This window comes from Paramisgurnus dabryanus, chromosome 8, assembly GCF_030506205.2.
Source record: "Paramisgurnus dabryanus chromosome 8, PD_genome_1.1, whole genome shotgun sequence".
Taxonomy (NCBI): domain Eukaryota; kingdom Metazoa; phylum Chordata; class Actinopteri; order Cypriniformes; family Cobitidae; genus Paramisgurnus; species Paramisgurnus dabryanus.
Genome location: NC_133344.1, coordinates 28,295,981 through 28,315,703, shown reverse-complemented (window position 1 = coordinate 28,315,703; position 19,723 = coordinate 28,295,981). Strand labels below are relative to the sequence as shown.

The following is a 19,723-nucleotide window of genomic DNA, read 5'->3' as shown; positions in this document are numbered from 1 at the left end:
ATCCAAGCCCGGGAACAACGACAGGACAGGGAAAGAGGAAAATGGAAAGAGAAAAACAAGATAGAAAAATACGTCAAACACGGAAACAAAGAATTTAAATAAAAAAGTGAAGTGAGATTTTCATGGTAATGAAATGAAAAGGGTGAGAGAAATGATGTGTGCCATTATTCGGTTCATGCTCAGGAAACTGTGCCATTAGTGTGTTATGCGGCTCGCTATGACTTTTATTTTGACGTTGATAAGAGAGAAAAATATTAAATTCTGTTATCATCTACTTGTGATGCCGCAAACCCATTAGATTTTTTTCGTAACATTCAACTCTGAAAGATTTTAAAAGGGATGAATTCCTCTGTTGTGTTTTTTCTCCAGCGTCTATGACAGTTACAGTGAGAAAATACAATAATTTTTTTGAAAGTTAGCAGTAAATTCAAATTAAATACCGACATAAACTAAATAAATAAAATACTGTAAACCATTTCCTTAAATTTTCCAGCATTAATGGCACTGTTTTCTCAGAACAACCCTATTAATAAAACAAAGCATGCAGAAGTTGTTTGATGGGTCAGTGGGAGTTGTTTTTCAGCACTGTAATGAGCATATTAAGAGAAATTTGTTACGCACGATTATGCAAAACAAGCTGAACATGCACTTCACTTTATAATGTAGAGTCCCCCAACCCACATAGTACTGACCAATGGGCTACTTATTACATTGAAAGCAAATTAGGGATACATTTACTTCACTGTATGACTTTGCAACTGGAGAAATGTTGGTAAAAACGTCTTTATAATCACCAAGCCACTGCATTTAATAGTCAGTGTTGTACAGACACACACTTCAAGCAGTTTATCAAGGTCTCAGTACCTAACAGGACTGTTAAAAATCTGCTGCAACAACAGAAGAACATTGAAGATCTGTCCTCCTTCATCTTTGATAAATAACATGACTTCTTATCTAAAGTACAATGGAGGTTTGATACTTAGGGAACAGTAACAATGGTGTTACATTAATAATACTATCAGTGCTTGTGTCAATGACAGAATGATGTCATCGAAGAGAGGGCAAAGTCGTGTGTCACAAAATCAGTTTTAAACTGATACAATTTCAATAATTTGAGATTATATTGTTTGTTATCCATGCCAGCTAACAGATGTATTAATTTTTTAATTTTCTGATCTCCAAAATCTTATGACATTCAAGTGAGTCATTTTCAGATGGGGTTAGCTTTGGGGGTTACACTTTAAAATAACAGTACATAAATAACATGCACTAAGACCCCAATTCATTCTCTTCATTAGTTTGTGATGAGTACATTTAACTCATAATTCTTATATTTATGTTAAAATAAATTAAGTTCTTATGTACTGTTATTGCAAAGTCTTACCACTTTAAGATTGATCACCATATTGTGATCGATAATGGATTCCAGAAGATATTTAGTAAATTTCCTACCATAAATATATTTAAATATATAAAATTTTTATGACTAGTTATATGTGTTCCTAAGGACTTCATTTGGACATTGCTAAAGGAGATTTTCTCAATATTTTGCACTTTCAAATAGTTCAAATATTATCATATCCTAATATATCCATACATCAACAGAAAGCTTATTTATTTAGCTTTACGATTTAAAAGAACTGACCCTTATGACTGGTTTTGTTGTGCAGGATCACATTTGTGTTTTTGCAGTTTGCATCCTTGCAATCTACACCCTTGCAATTTGATAATACGATTAACTTGTATATTTTTTATTTATATTTTAAGTAAGTAATAATTGACGACGAATTATTCGAAAAATAATGCACGCCCAAGGTGGTGATGCGGCCGTTACACCTCGGGTGTGCATTATTTTTCAATAATTCAGCGGCCCAGAGTTAATTATTCCGCTTATACAATGGTTACAACACCTCAAGACATCGATCACATGATATATTTAAAGGGATTCGTCTGGTTGTTGTACTTAAATCGCTTTTGTGAGTAGAACTATTTCTTCCGTGTCTCATCCAACAGCTCTATTGCTTGTTCCAAAACCAAACCACACCAAATGCACTTTAAACGTTTGGAAACGCAAGGCGCGACGCACTGCCTTTTAAAAAAAAATCAAATCAAATATTGAAGCGTGAACGCTCATTTGCTGTTAACTGTCATATTAGCAGAAACTTTAAAAAGAGGACGCTTGCTCTGACCTTGTTTGAGGGTGAGAGGTGCACAAACATGCTCATTCAATTGGACAATGAAAAGATGGGAATGACGTCGGGCGCTTCTCCGCTCTCAGCGCTCCTTCAAAAGCACGTGCTGCGGCTGGTATCAAAAACCGCAAGGCGTTTGCCGCGCATAAACAGCGCGCAAACGCTCCCTGCCCATAGAATATCATTCAAAAAAGGCGCCTGCAACTGCCAGAAACACTTTTGGTGTGATCAGCCCCTAATGCAGTTATTAATAAAGTTATTAAAAAGAGATCGAGAGAGACAGAGACACACAACAGATCCGTAGTATAAACTATTATAATCTAAACTTAGTATATACTAACGTAATATTGCTTATCTTTCTTTAAATATGTTAAAAATAACTCAATATTATAATGCACCGATGGCCATGGTAGATTTTGTTGTATTTGCACATTGACAATAACGGTTTTGTGTATCTTTTATGTTTATATTAATAACCAGTTATTCCAAAACAACATGTTACACTGACTTCCCTAATGTATATTAATACTGGTTTAATTGATAAACCTGCATCGTTTTTGTTTTGTTGTTGTTTTTAAAGGGGTGGTTCAATGGTATTTCAAGCATTCTGACTTATTAACACAGTTATAGAGTTGTTTCCTCATCCTAAACGTAGGCAAAGTGTCAAAAAAGCAGTTGGGCATGTTACAGAGTATTTCTGTGCCGAATGCACTTCGCCAGGGTTCGTACAAGTTTCGGAAAGTTTTTTTCGATTACAGGTCCATCTGACGTCTCTATACGTATCGCTTCTTTATATGGGCACTTCCCCCGAAAAACCCCGCCCACCCGTCAATCAGCAGGAGACGCTACAACTTGCAAACATCTTATCACGCCACTCAGCTTTGTTTAATTTCATAACTCAACAATGGCACGACAGATGAAGTGTGTTTTTGGATGTAAGGAGAAGAAAGCCAGCCTTATGAAAACAATGGATATAGTTTATTATCCGGGGTAGCAGCGGAGTTTTGCGTGTGTGTTTGATGCGCTGGATTTTCCCAACTGGGTCATGAGTTGCATGCGGTAAGACAGACTTCTGTCTTATGTTGGGAATAGGCACGTGCATATAATATAAATGACACGAACATGTAGTGAGTCATAAGTTAAAACAGTGTTATATAGTGTTGCATGATTTGTACTCGCTCCTCCCGCGGTAGTAACTCCTCTTTGTTCATTTTTTTATACATTATCGGAAAGATTCGGTAAAGCTAATCGTTATCTTTTATACTGTAAATCTGATTAAACTAAAGACTCTTCGGAGATATAAAGGATGTAATACTACTCTATAGGTACTCCAGATTAACATCAGAAATGCAGAAACAGCATTTGTTACGTGAGCTTTAAGTAAAAAACACAAAATCCCTGCAAAATTTGTTAGCTTTCTATTATTCCAGCATTCAAGTTTAACATAACAGTTATCACTTCAAGAAAATAGAAGCACTAGAGACATGTGAACGCTCCGGCGGTTTCTTCAGTAAAGTTTTGCTCTAGAGGCTCTCTGGTCCTATTAGCATGCTGCGAGGAGCGTGCTTCTGTACTCCGATGTGTGACTGAGACAAACAGCTTTTGGATGTGAGCCATTCACAGCCTACTATGCCAAAGAGAACGGCGATTCAGCCCTCCTACGTCCGCAGGGCCGCCTCAGAGTGTTAATGAGTGGGAAAGGCAGGCAGGGCTACAGAAAGTCTCTCTGCATTAAGAAGCTCCAGATGCCTGTTACATTACAAGTGAAGCAGTGAAGCCCAGCTGCGGCTATCGGCACGCTTGACCAGACCGTAAGCCCTTAACCGAGCAGCCACTGCATGATAGGTGAAGTCGTAAACAGAAAGTGATTTTTTAGTAAGAGAGGTAAAGTCTGCTGTTGTTGAGGACGGCCTGGTCACGCATGGGCCGAGGCTCAGTGGATGACGGTGACTTGAGAGTTTACCTCCATGTGAATGTGTGAGGTCTATTTTTGAGATTTAAATTTCAAGAAAATAAAACGTCCACATCCATCTACATTAGTCATATGTTATAGACACATAGCGAGATGTCAGTATCAATGTGCCAAATGTTTTGTCCACGTCTTTCGTGATCTGCCATGTTGCATGACTCACTGTTTATCATGCAGTGTAAGTGATGGCCCACACTGCATTCACATGTTTGGTGTCATTACAGCTCTGAGTCAGCTGTTAAAATCAGTGCTTTTAAGCTGTGCGAGAGCGAGTGGGTGAGAGAGAGAGGGATGATGGACAGAGAGCGAGAGAGAGAGAGAGATGGCGGTCACTCACCTGTTGTAGCTGCCGGTTCTGTTGAGGTTCTGAAGGTCAGGGTGCTGGGACTGGACCTGCCCTGCTGGTTCTCCGCCACCACAATAACATCATATTCAGTGTCCCACTGAAGCTCGCTCAATATCACGTGGCTGCTCACACGAGGCATACGGATCTCAGTGTTCCAGTCTGCGTCTTCCCTCTGAACACACCACAAACAAACCGGTCACCCACAAAATGCCCTTTCTCATATGGCCAAATGGGTGTTTCTTTAACTATGAGCAGTTTTTAGCACTACTTCTTTTTAAAGAAACTTGTTTGTTACACCAGTAGTTATGCCTTGCTCTAAAGTTGCAAATTTAACTTGTGAAAAAATTTGAATATTGTATAAAACATTTGCAAATAAAGCACCGTTTCCATTCAGTAAGTCGAAGAGAATGAAAACATAATTTCCTGCATCGGAGTAGACTTTTTAGTGTATAATAAAGCACTTTCAGAAGCAGATGACTGCTCTATTGAAAAGCGGTCTTCTGTGATAGATGGTTCAGGAAGATCCTTATATCCAACCACGCTGATGGCAGACTCATTTCAGAATGACAAAAACAACTTTTTGATGCTGTGCACTGAGATCGATCCGCTGGTTTGTCCAGTTATGCCGTCTCATTGCGCCCAGTTATGACAGAAAAGGTAAAGTCGCATGACAAATCTTGATGTGCATCAAGGATTTTATTTAGTAAATGTGTTTCTATTGCCGTATATGCACATAAAAATGTATCCGACTCATAATGTTTTATATTCATTTTCAAAAATTATGCACACTCCAGCTTTTTTATGCAATATTCCAAAATGTGCATTAAAACTGGTGGATGGAAACATAGCCACTGTTTAGTGTCAGATGAAACTAGAACATGAAAAATGTTAATTAGGTGTACTGTAACATTCAAACAAAGTTGTAATGTTTTGTAAATAAAAAACTCAAGATTTTAGGGCGGTTTCCTGGACAGGGCTTATTCTTGTCCCAGACTAAAATGCATATTTGAGCTGCCTTAATTTAAAACATCTTGCACTGACATATCTTAACATATATCAGTGCCATTGTTTTGTCTCAAGATGCACACCAGTATTGTTATTTGTAAGGTATGTTTGTAAAAACTACTTTCATTTCCTAATTTAACTAAGGCCTAATCCTGGATTAATCTAAACCCTGTCTGGGAAAGTGCCCCTTTAAGTCATACTTAAAGTTGGAAAAAGTCTTACATAACATTAAAAGTTGCATTAAAATAATATAAAAAACTGATAATTTACACTTGGACACTTACAGCTTTGTATTTAACCAGGTAATGGATTATGGGTGAGCCTCCATCGTCTTGTTTGATCCAGTGCAGCTTTAGTGCATTGCCCTTGGGCTCCAGGGTGCCCTCTAGTTTAGGGGAACTGGGCTCTCCTACAACAACAAACCAGTTACAAGTGTGAAAACACACTATGCCAAAGTGTTAAAGGTATAGTTCAGCCAAAAATTTTGTCATAATTTATTCCTTCTTGGGTTGTTAAAAACTTGTATAATTTTTTTTTGTTCTGATGAACACGAAGGAAGATATTTTGAGGAATGTTTGTAACCAAATCGATCAGAGGTCCTATTGACTTTTATAGTAGGAAAATAAAATACTATGGAAGTCAATAGGCCGTTGATAAGTCTGCTAATCGATCTTTACCCGGTCCGCCCACCTACCAAACCCCATGACTGAAGGTAAAGAGAGATTGTTTCAATTTGGGGAGGAGATTTGCGGGGGTTTTTTTTGCATTAAGATTATGACGCTCACAGATAAGTATTTAGTAAAAAAGCCCACAATATAAAAAAAAATAGTTTTAATTTCAATTTCATTGTGACTTTAATTAAAAAATAGGTTGTAATGAGTTAAAGTAGAAGTAAGAAAGGAAAAGCAGCACTGATAACTGGTATCATTGTGTTTTTCCCAAACACTTCCATTATTCTCCAATTTGCAAACAAACAGGTGGCCCTGTCCAAAACTCACACCAGTGTTTGTCTCAGAATGTATGTATACTAGAATTGTATCAGCTTTTAGCCAGCCTGGTCTACAGATATCAGTCCTGGCACACTGTAAAAAAATCCTATTTTTACGATCAATTACTTAAATTATTTTACAGTGATTTACCATTATTAAAATTATAATTAAAACACTGTAAAAGTACAAACGTTATCTGTATATTAACAGCTCGACTGTTATTTTAAGTATTATGTAATTAAAGACAAAATACAGAAAATCTACATTTTAATATAGGAAAATACAATTATACAAATTCATGTAAATTTACAATAAAAATCTGTAATTAAATGTTTAGTTTGTTATATTTTAAGTACATGACCATACTAACAATTTAACATTTTGTTTGGTAATTTTGAGGAAAATTTTCTTAGTTTATATATATATTTGTGTTGTGCCACTAGACACATACCTAATCAGTAATTTAACAGTACAGAAATAAATCTGACAAAAGTCAAGAATACAGTGAATAGTCCAGGCAAGTATTGTGTTATGAATGAAAAGCTTAAATGCTAATATATATATATATATATATATATATATATATATATATATATATATATATATATATATATATATATATATATATATATATATATATATATATATATATATATATATATATGCATGCATCTACCATTAAAAAACCCGAACTGATGCATATTGAAATGCAAAAGTTTGGGCACCCCTGACAATTTCCATGAATTTCATTTATAAATATTTGGGTGTTTGGATCTGCAATTTCACTCTGATCTATCAAATAACTGAAGGACAAAGTAATATTTCAATAGTGAAATGATGTTTATTGGATTAACAGAAAATGTGCCATATGCATCAAAACGAAATTAGACAGGTGCATAAATTTGGGCACCCCAACAGAAAAATCACATCATTATTTAGTAGAGCCTCCTTTAGCAGAAATAACAGCCTCTAGACGCTTCCTATAGCCTGTAATGAGTGTCTGGATTCTGGATGAATGTATTTTGGACCATTCCTCCTTACAAAACATCTCCAGTTCAGTTAGGTTTGATGTTGCCAAGCATAGACAGCCCACTTCAAATCACCCCACAGATGTTCAATGATATTCAGGTCTAGGGACTGGGATGGCCATTCCAGAATATATCAGAATGTACTTGTTCCTCTGCATTTTCAACTTTGCGACTGATTCCTCGACATTATTCTCAAGAATCTGCTGATATTGAGTGAAATCCATGCGACACTTAACTTTAACCAGATTCCCAGTACCTGCACTGGCCACACAGCCCCACAGCACGATGGAACCTCCACTAAATTTGATTGTGGGTAGCAAGTATTTTTCTTGGAATGCTGAATTATTTTGCCGCCATGCATAACACCCCTTGTTATAACCAAATAACTCAATCTTTGTTTCATCAGTCACCTTATTCCAAATTTAAGCTGGCTTGTCCAAATGTGTGTTTGCATACATTAAGCGACTTCCCTTGTTGTATTGGAGAGGCAAAGGCTGAATTGTTTCATCTGCAGAAAGTTGATGTTGTAGGTCTTTGGAGGTGGTCTGTTTTTAACCGTTCTAACCATCCTTTGCCTCTCCAATATTTTACGTGGCCTGCCACTTTTGGCCTTAATAAGAACTCTGCCTGTGGTCCATTTTCATCACCATGTTTCTCACAGTGGACACTGACAGCTTATATCTCTACCATAACTTTTTGTAGCCTTCCCCTAAACCATAATGTTGAACAATCTTTGTTTTCAGGTCATTTGAGAGTTGTTGTGAGGCCTCCATGTTGGCCCTCTGCAGAAGATAGTCAAAAGGGAACTACAACTTGCATTTGGCCACCTTAAATACCTTTTCTCATGCTTGGATGCACCTGTCTATGAAGTTCAAGGCTTAATGAGCTCACCAAAACAATTGTGTGTTCCAATTAATCAGTGCTAAGTAGTTACAGGTATCAACAAAATGACAAGGGTGCCCACATTTATACACCTGTCTAATTTCGTTTTGTTGCATATAGCACATTTTCTGTGTCCTTCAGTTATTTGGTAGATCAAAATTAAATGGCTGATCCAAACACCTAAATATTTATAAATGAAAATCATGGATATTGTCAGAGGTGCCCAATCTTTTGTCCTCCTGTACAACAATGAATCAATTCAGGTTAGTAATAGAAAAATGTGTCACATGCTATTTGGCTGGTTGTTTTTAGATGAGCAGGGTTGATACTGTATATCGAGGGTAACCGCAAATGTCCCTACAGTGCGTTTGTGTGCATTATCGCTGTGTGAATTGGGAATATTGAGTGTTGTGCGTCGTGGCTTCTCCTTCACGGGCCATCACGACCCATTTCATTTTAATGACCAATGAATGCTAGTTTGATCCGCTACATTAGTCTGATGTAGCGAGTGACACGTAACAACATTGCTGGGAGAAGCTACGCTTGAAAGCAGCGGATTGAGATATTAAGGTATTTTACTGTCATTAATGCAGTAATTAGCGACACGTGTACGAGGGAACGGACACTTTGGTTTACCTGAGTCACGTTATCTCACTGTACAGGCTTTATACGTTACAAGAACCACAGGCATTTTAAATCACTGTAGTTTCTGTTTCAGCCTAATATTAATCATTCTTTTAACACTGGTTGCATTAGCCTAATGATCAATACCGGCAATGCATCAGTAGCTCCACGTCCGATATCCAAGAGGCTACCGTATTTAAAAGGTACATCAAATTAGTCACATTTTATAAAACAACACACCCAGCCTGAAAGAATTAATGAGACGTTTTAAAATGCTGATCAATATTAATGTCACAAAAGTGCAGACTCAAAAAAAGGGAACTTAAATCAGTAGCTTTCCCGAACAATCAACTCGCTCAACAAGCAGAGATTTTGCCCAGAATGACAGTTTTAAGGCTCCTCAATAAACATTTATCTCTTAAACGATAAAAGTTTAAAAAGTGTAGTGCAGCGAGTAACTTCACCATCTGTCCCTACAGAATCTTGTGAATGTAATGAGTATGCGTAAAACAGCGAGAAAACAGACGTAAATGAAAATTTCAGATGTTTACGTGCTTACAAATTGACTTGAAGTATGTTTATTAATCTAATTGCAACTAGATTTGAACAGTCGGAAGGGAATTCACTGATTAATTCATTAAAGGAATTATGCAAAATAGGCAACATGCATACGCGCTCGGTTTTGTGCCAAGCACAGTTTTTAAGAGGTGATTACCGTACTCGTGAAATACCTCGAGCTCAAGTGAATTTGAAACTTCACTAAAAGGAATGAGCTGGGCTGATGTTTCAAATAAACCTCTGCTAAACATGCTCCAATCATAAAAACATTTGAAGCAGTAATCCGAGGCTTGTAATCATAGAGGAGCCATTTTAAGTACCATATAGCACAGATGAAGCACCTGTGTAGCACCATATTGTGCTATGTAGAACCATATGTGGTGCTACTGTATAGTGGTGCTATGTGACCCCTGTATGGTTCTTCATAGGTGCTACAGTATACAGTATAGCACTAAAAATGGTTCCTCTATGATTACGAGCCAAGAACCACTTTTAGTGCTATTTAGCACCGTTTGTTTTTAGAGTGTAAAAGTAAACATTTATGAAATAAATTAAGTTACTTTCATAAATGTATATGCATGTAAAAACACTGGAGAGATGAAAGTATGGTAATGTGAAGTAGAAAGGTGTTCCTCTTAAAGGATTAGTTCACCCAAATATAAAAATTCTAGGATTTGTCACCCCCCCATGTATATAACTTAATTGTTTTGTTTAAAACAAACAAATAATTTTATATTAAAATGGCATGTTATCTAAAAAATCTAAAATAATCAAAAGGACTCTAATTGTGCTACTGAAAATACCAGCTAAAACCAGCCTAAGCTGGTTGGCTGGTTTTAGCTTGTCTCCCAGCCTGGTTTAGCTGGTCAGGTCTTCCAGCCTGCATCTGCGCAGCTGGTTTAAGATGGTGGGTCAGCCTAACCAACTAAGACCATCTACAAAGTGGCCAAACCCCTCTAAAACCAACCTACTACAGAAGCCTAACCAATGAAAACCAGGCTAGGAGGCTAGCTGGTTTTAGCTGGTCTTTTCAGTAGGGTCGTTAATAAATGTGATACAAAACTATTGCTTGTGTAAGAGAAAATTATAAATATTTTGAATTTATTTAGTAATTGATACATATCGTATCCATGAAAAATACTATGTTAAAGGGACAATAAGTAGGATTTACCCCCATCTAGTGGTGAAATTGTATTTTGCATTCAAATGAATAGTGCTCTCTAGCGCCTCGCTTTTCCAAATGCGTGTTGCAACTACGGTAGCTGTTATGTAATCACTGATCTCCTTGTCTGTTTCGCTGGTTCAGTTCGTGTTCTGAATGAAAACGAACGCGTTGATAGGCTAGTGATTTTCGTCCCTCATATAAAGAAAAGAAATTCTAAGCTCATAAAGAAAAGTCAGATCACTGGCAGAGGTCATTTGACACCAATGACGACATTGATTTTGAATAATAAAACATTTAAAACCTACTTACTGTCCCTTTAAATTTTAACATGGCTGCACATTGATTTTCATTGGCTCTTGCGTGTAATGTGACTAGTTGTCATATGCGTGTTTCATCACAAGCCTTTTGGAGCTTTGCCAATTTAGCTCCGATATAAGAAGTTAACTCTTTCCCCGCCAGCATTTAAAAAAAAGTTGCCAGCCAGTGCCAGCATTTTTTATGATTTTCACAAAAGTTTAATGCCTTGTAGATGACTAAAAAAAAAAAAATCATATTTCATCCTATCTTCATTTGTTTTATTAGTTGGGTAAGAGTGCCACCTAGTGGATAATAGCGGAAATATGGATTGCCGTAAAACAAAATTGGCAGGAAAGCATTTTCTCTTAATTGACGAGATAACCCGTCAATGGTGGGGAAAGAGTTAACATGATGCCATTTTAGTTTAAAATTTTTGGTTTGGATGTCATGAGTAAGAGCACATGTTAAGAGAATGTTCACATTTGGTTGAACTATTCCTTTATATGGGTATAAATATAGGGCATTGTACAGTACAAAGATCTCAAAACCGGAGAATGAACACCTATGAGATCAACCACTTGCAGTGTCTACTGTAGCATGTTTAAAGATTTCCTAATTTGAATGTAATTGCGTACTGGTAGCCGCGTATCCAAAGCAGCACAGGATGAAAGAAACGTGGGTGTAGATCGTCTGTAAAACTTCTGCTTGTCAAAATGTTTAGACGGCACACAAAAGAGTGAGACAGTTGTACGCAGCGATGGCTCTGGGGAAATGTCTTTCAGCTTCAGAGCATTTGATGTCATTTCCACGGTTGGCAGGACACGGTATCAAGCGTTTTCTGATACTTTATTCTCCACAAAAGATAATGTGTGCAATCGAAGCACAGTGGTTGCTCACGGGGAACATTCTCCATTAAAAATTGAGAAAAGATGAATTTACATGACCTCTCTAAATGTATTAAATTCTAACAATGTGACGGTGCGGTGTAAAGGCATGGTTGGGGATAATATGAAGTGACCCTGATGTGAGAGAGGGTGGAGCCGGGGCTCTGAGTGTTTACCTTCTGCTCATCAGTGTGGATGACATCACCAGCACCATGCAAGCCACATGACACATCATATGCACGCACATGATTGGTTGAAAGGAAATTGGAAGAGGTTGCATGAAAGATACAAAACATATACAGACACAATGTAACTATGCGAAAAAGAAGTCAAAGGTTAGAACAAGCTGTGCAGAGAAACATACAACCAAGCAACTTAAAATGGTTTTAATCACAACACAATCACAACGTTGAACGTGAAAGCACATTGAGACACATTGAGCAAGATTTCCTCTTAGAGATTGACAAGCATATGGATTAAAAACCAACAGACACAAAATCAACTTTGATTTTTGTTGTGTCAGTAGAAAACTTCCATGGGTGTTCGGGGTGATTACTTGCTAACTGGAACTGGTTTCTATGACATTCTGCTCGCTGAGTCTATGGGACTTTTAACCTGTTTTATAATCTGCAATGCAATGCAGCTGCATAAAAAGCAGGAGCACATCTAAAAAAAAAACTGCATAATTTAAAATATTATTCATATCTGTAGCAAAAACAATGAGGCATCAAAATATTATTCTTACGGTTAGTGGTTTGTTCAAATATGATGCAATAGTAATATGCTGTCAATCAGTTTGGCAATAAAAAGCAGAGGAAACTTTAAAGTATTTCAGTAATACTTCAGTGTCATGGATCTTATGGACACAGTGTGTGATGCTGTAAGCACATCTCTTGGGGTTCTCAAATGGTGGAAAAGTATTCAAAGTTGAGAAACTTTAAATACTTTATGTGTAATAAAAATCGGATTAACTTTGAGGTTCTTGATAAAAAACATCTATGTATGTGAAGCAAACTAATAAACAGATATTTATTGTATAGGGAAGGCTCTTAGGGACTGCTGTAATGTAATGTAATGTTACCATAGCTATAAGGATTATTATAAAGCTGGATAACAAACCTGTTTCCTCAGTGTAAAATGAAAAAGTTCATCTAGGGAGCATGTGAAACAATTGATGATTAAAATTCCCTATATTTTTTACTTTCATTTCATTTCAACAAAGGAAAAACTAACATCTTTATATCACAACTTAAAGACCTCATGGACTGGCTACTACTGTAAAAACAGTTCTATTCTTTTCTGTTTCTGTAAATCCAAACTTAAACTTCTTTTAAATAGCCAAAAGTTTTTAATATTAGCTCAAAATAGGGCTAGGCAGTATGCCGTTATATTCCGTTACCGTGGAATAAAATGTCAGACGTAACAGATTTTTCTATTCTGTCTATTCCGCGGAATGCAAATAAGTGGGCGTGGCTAACTCTGCCCTATGTTAGACCGAGTGTGACGAAGAAACATGTAAAATAATTCACTTATAAAAAATTTACGAGTTATTTCTGAAATTTTTATAATAAGCGCCAGTGAATCCACCACGGGTTTCGCAGCGAGACTTTCGCTCGCTCTCTCTGTGCTCATGTCGAATTGGTTGCGAGGCCACCGTAGTTTCTGCACACACGTCAGTGCCGTTTACATTCGGGTCCAGTCGGGTAAAAAAAATTGTCACCGGTTCGGGTCGGACTCGGGTCTAATCTTCCCGGATTTGTCTTGGGTCTTTCTTTTAAAAATAAATATTTATGCACGTCGGGTTCGGGTATAATGTGATTCGGGTCATTTCGGGTCGGGTATATTTCTTTGGACCTCTAATGTCAACTAAAAATGCACTGGTAACGCTTTACAATAAGGTTGTATTTGTTAAATTAGTTAATGCATTAGCTAACATGAACTAACAATGAACAATACTTCTACAGCATTTATTAAACTTAATTTAAAAATCACCTAAACATACACACCCCTACTCCAATATAATCTGGACCTTCTTTTGATAGACCCGCCCCACACATATGCAATCCAGGCAACGATTTTGGTTAGTAGACACGCCCCTTACTGCTGATTGGCTACAAGTGTGTTTTGATACTGAACATTATTGTAAAGTGTTACCAATGTATTTACACTTACTTAGATAATTTCAGCTAGATATTAAATAAATAAATAAATTACTTGATGTGATCTTTACATATCTTAATATTACTGGTAAAAAAAAAACAAAGTGAACAAACTATTGAGGAAATAATCTATCTGAAGAAACTACGTACACTGGTCAACATTTGAAATGGACCAAAACCTTAAAAAAAATAATACCTGTTCTTGTCAATTTTGATGAACCTTTTTAATCCACATCAAATGTTGACTAGTATATGAGAAATTAAAAAAATAACACAATGATTGCAGGGTTATTTGAGACACTTATTCGTGTAAGAAAAATTTAAAGAATCCAGTGGGGGGGAAACATACAAAAAATCACATAAAATGTGAAATGGAAATCACATAAAATGTAAATAAATAAGTGTAAAAGCCTGTAACAAGATTTCCCATCACTCATACTTTAGGCTCCAGACTACATCCTGGATATTAGCACACTAAATGCCTTTGTTCTCTGTACTGACAGGAAATTAATCTCAGTGCACAATGTGTTGAGTGTATTATAGTGATCCTGACATCTCTGTGTGTCTGAAACATTCAGCTCATCACACACACAACCAGCAGGGGGAGCAAGAGGGTAATCGTGTGTGGTTTCTATACGTGCTGCGAATATCAACACAACCTTAGAAATATTCCCATAGTGTGCTGCGCTAGGGTTGGTTTTTATTGATATTCTGAAGCAATGAGAAGTCTGACTGATGAGAGCAGAACGTCTTGTGGTAACATGTAGGGAAAACAGGAGACTGGCATAAAATTTCTCATCCGTATCAATTATTCACATAAGAAATATGCATGGTGCAAACAGCATATATTATAAAATGTGTTCATGTATTCATATACTGTACTTTACTTCAACGCCGTAACCGATGTTCTCATCTTACTGAATTACAAATTGAAAGTTTGCCCTTTTTAATGTGGCATTAGGCATTCGTTTTTGTGTAATGCTCTTAGAAACTGATGTCTTTTGAGTTGAGGAAATTTTTTGCTTTCATTCATAGCACATCCATAGGCGAAAGCTATGAATGATTAAAAGAAGCACAGGGTTCTTCTTGACAATGAATAATGCATACCCTGCATAAGGGAATGGAAAGCTAAAACACACTATAGTTTGGATGTGTTTGGATATTGAACTGGGCACCGCTTGCCGAGCTGTCAAATGTGGTCAAGAAACCCAGCCATGGCCTTGAAATGGTCCCTAAAACTCTCTGCATGACTAACTGAGGAGGCTTGAGAGATATGCTTCAGACAAAAGTTGCACAAAGCAACCTTATCTAAAGTTCTGCGTAACATTGACTCATATGGTGGGTGTTAAGAAAACAGAAGCCACTGCCCAAAACGTGTATTGGCATGTCTGGAGTTTGCATAAATGACCCTGTTGCATTGTGGGAAAACATTTTGTAATCAGACGGGAACAAAATCAAGCTTTCTTAAAAAAGTGCCAAGCAACGTGTGGCACAAATCTATCCTCAAAAGAAATTTTTGGCTTTCCAATCTGTCGAGCAAAAAGATAATCCTACCTCAAACTCATGCCATTGGTTGATTTGACATGTATGAACCCACAAATGGCTTAGTTTATATTCAAATGGGGAAGGAGGAAGTGTACATCTTAACATTATACACTTAATACAGCGTCATTGTGGTGCTACTGTAAGATTTCTAATTCAGTAAAATGAGAAATTTGTTTGCATATTAAACCGACTGGCAAAATAAAAGCCGCTAACTTATAAACTGTGAATCCAACGTGACGCTTTAAACATCTTAAATCATCACGTCCGGCTCCTTAACACCATCAGCACATTCTGTACCTCTCAGCATCTGTGTCAACCCAAGACTTCACATTCAATGTCGATGATGTCTGTGCTGCGGCTGTGCAGATGGAACAATGAGCTCTTGAGAGAGAAGAACGTGGTACTCACGGACGTGTTCGGTTTTGAAGACCAACGGCGTACTGTTCTCGCCTTCGCCTTTCCCGTTGATGGCAGACATCCTGACTTCGTAATCTGTTTCGGGTTTGAGGCCCGTGACTGTGACTGAACTCAGTCCTGCCGGGAAAAAGCGAGAAGCAGATTTAATCAAAATCCCATTTATTATTTTATAAACAGTGGTGTGCGTGAGTCGCAGGCTGCTACAACTGGCAAAATGAAACCTTGCTGCTGAACGCTAAGGAAATATAATTGACATTTAATACTGTGAGCTATACATTTGTGCTGCAATTCCTTATTCACAAAAACAACACAGCAACATCATTACACTGGCCATACATTAGCAAACCTTTTGGGTATGTCTACAGTATGTAAAGCCTAGTGTAGTCTTGTTTTTAGGTATGCACGAACATACGTACACGCACAGCCTTGCAAAGTAGCGTTTATTTGACTCGTACGTGTACACAGACGTTCAACATTATTGCGACAAAATGCAATGCACCTGGTCTACGACTGTACTTGAACCCTCGCATATGCATAAAACAGGACTATACTCAGGGTTCCCACACCTTAACTTCAGGGACTTTTCAAGGACTTTCCAGGTCCAATACCCTCAAATTTAAGGACTAAATGTGGGGACACATTTCAAGTGAGAGCAAGGTTACATTGTGTTACCTTTTAAGATACATTGTTACAGTTCACTGTTGAGGGAACTCGCGCTGCGTCACTGTGGTGACACTTTGGGGACGCCTCCAGGGGTAAGTGCATCTGAATGTGTATATCAAATTCAACCAATGGTGAGGCTTAACTACAAAGACAGGGTGACGCGGGAGCCAGGAAGTATATCGCTATCTGAAATATTGCCAAAGACAGAGTTACAGGGACACAGGAAGTATGGCAAGGGAGACGCAGCGTCTCGTTCCCTTCTCAAGGAACAATAGTTACATACGTAACCAGAGACGTTTTCATGTATCAAACACAACTATGCAAAAAAAGCATTTTGGTATGAATCAACATTTGCATGCAGAAGATATAAACATTTAAAGCGAACAGTTTAGCACGTGTGCTTATAAAGTCTAGAATTGTTATGATATTAACTACACAGGGAATAATATGGATTTTTTTTAGAAAACGTCTTGCATAAAATAGATTCAAGCACTTTCAATGGCTTGTATCTATGTATGTATATTTTCAAAAACTTCCCAGGGCCTTGAATTTTTCCCCCCAGATTCACGAACTTTTAAGGATTTCAAGGACCCGTGGGAACCCTGTGTACTTCTAGCTTAAAACTGATCTTGCATTTTACTTTACTACTGTAAATATCTAAATAATCACTTTTAAAATCTGCAAGCAAGGCACTGATGTTGATGTTTTCCTCTCATGTCGGCTGTGTGACAACTCACCATCTTTTACTTCATAGACGCGCTGAACCCATTTCCCTCGGCCCATGGCTCTCCACTCCGCTCTGTACTTGAGCACAGGAACTCCTCCTGTGGATTCAGGCTCCTCAAAAAGCACCTGAGCCGTGCTGGAGTACGGCAGGGCCTGAGTGATGACCGGCGCTGAGGGTACATCTGCGCAACAGGTAAGACACGATTTATAAAAGTGGCTTACACCCAATTACACGGCCTGTATGGCTTTGGGCTCAATACTGTGTTCACAACAAGAAAAAGTCTGTTTAATAAGCAGCGTCTGTAATGTCAAGTGATTTACAAAAAAAGCTATACCTCGCTATCGAAATGCAACCAAACGTTCAATGTCAATGTGATTTACTGCTGCTATAACCAACTGTGCATGTGCAAGTTTAGTGAGATCGATGAGAAAACATACCGGCAGGGATCAGAATAAACTCTTTGGATTCGGTCCCGATCTCATTGGAAGCAGTGCAGTTGTAGTTGCCGAAATCGCTCGACTCTGGGTTGACCTGTGACAGATCAAATGAATATATTAACCTCTGGCTTCTATCTGGGTACTTATCTTTCACTCGCGTGTTTTACTGTTGTCATTCCATTAGCACAATGTGTATTTACTCCTGACCGTGTGCTCTCGTGATACAATATTGATGAGACAAGGGATGCAGTACTGCCCTAAAGAAACACTATCGCATCCTCAGTGAATCACCTGAAAACACACCCAGGCAGGGTTGCCAGGTCAGCGTAATAAAACCAATCAAAAGTAGGCCAAAAACAAGCCCAATGACAATATCCAAAAAAAAAAAAAAAAGTCAATATAAGCCACAATCATACCTAAAATACGTATTTTACAGTTACTATTATGCATTACACAACATTTCTCATTTCAATCATAAACACAACCTGTTTTCATAAATAACATCATGATGCCTTAAAGGAGCTGCATGTAACATTGACTTGACTAGCAGTTGAACTAGGTAATGCAGTCTGAATTCAAAATATTGGAGACAATACAATATAACCCCCTCTCGGGTTGCCAGACGCAGGAGCGCAACTGACGATGGAAAGCATAAGTATCTCTGCTCATTTGTGTGTTTGCAATGTTTTTGTCATCTGCAAATCACAAACCCACTTGTGTGGATTATTATAACTCAATCTGCAGCTTATTTCGGAGGTTGCGTCCAACAGAGGTCGCCTTTATGTGCCACGGCGATCTCATTTGGGCAACATTGATAACTGGCATCCGAGCTGTCGAAATACATTATTAGGTAAATTGGCAGTAGACATAACTCACTATAGGATTGTTTTTCAGAAACACAGATACCTGAATTTAGCATGATTCCTAATATCTACAAATATATTATAGTATTTTTATTTTAGTATTTTATTTTATTTTAGTGCAGTCAAAAACCAACATACAGCTCCTTCCAAAATAGCCCAATTCTGCAGAAAAATAAAACCCTTGGCAACCCTGAATCCAGATTACATTTAACTTCAAAAGATAAGCTAGGTAAAAACTTTTTTGCTTAAAACTTGATTCTGGTTATTAAGGCTAATTTTATTAAGGATCATTAAGAATGTTTTGCCTTCTGAAATCTGAATGTATTTATGTAATAAACTATTTTACTGTATTATAGTAAAACAATGCTATTATTCAATGTCTTTTTAAACTATAGCATCAAGTCAAATTGTTCAATCTTGCAAAACTGCCAGCAATAAACATTGTACATACACTTCTGCTTTAAAGACAACTATGATGTATAAATACCACTGTAATTCAATAAAAAAATAATAAATGAGATATTTGAGAAAATTATCAAAAAATCCCATAATTCTTTATGGTTCTAAAACTCATCTTAAATTTCTTCAAGATAATATATAATTAAATTAGGGCTGTCAAAAGATGAATCGTGATTAATCGGATACAAAATAAAAGTTTGTTTTTGCATAATATATGTGTGTGTTATAATTCTATTCATATTATATATAGATTAAAAAATATATACATACATAGCATTTTTCTTAAATGTATACATGTATGTGTGTATTTATATATACAAAATAATTACACACAGTGCACACACACATACACACACACACATTTATTATGCAAAAACAAAGTTTTATTTTGTATGCGATTAATCGCAATAATCTTTTGACAGCCCTAAATTAAATATATGCATTAAACTTTAATCTCCAAATCTTATATTTTTTGATTTTATTTCCAACCATACACCAACATCATTTTAACAAG

At 37.1% G+C, this 19,723-nt stretch overlaps 1 protein-coding gene across 7 annotated transcripts in view; it reads right to left on the bottom strand.

The window, feature by feature from the left end:
• ncam1b (neural cell adhesion molecule 1b) overlaps positions 1-19,723 on the bottom strand; it is a 107,571-nt gene that overhangs the window by 10,298 nt on the left and 77,550 nt on the right. For all 7 annotated transcript variants that reach the window (XM_065281372.1, XM_065281373.1, XM_065281376.1 and 4 more), the window contains 5 exons: positions 17,888-17,981; positions 17,461-17,631; positions 16,052-16,177; positions 5,797-5,921; positions 4,499-4,679 (listed from right to left, as the gene is read on the bottom strand). In XM_065281372.1, the coding sequence (XP_065137444.1) occupies positions 4,499-4,679; positions 5,797-5,921; positions 16,052-16,177; positions 17,461-17,631; positions 17,888-17,981 (697 nt within the window). The remainder of the gene's footprint in view (positions 1-4,498; positions 4,680-5,796; positions 5,922-16,051; positions 16,178-17,460; positions 17,632-17,887; positions 17,982-19,723) is intronic.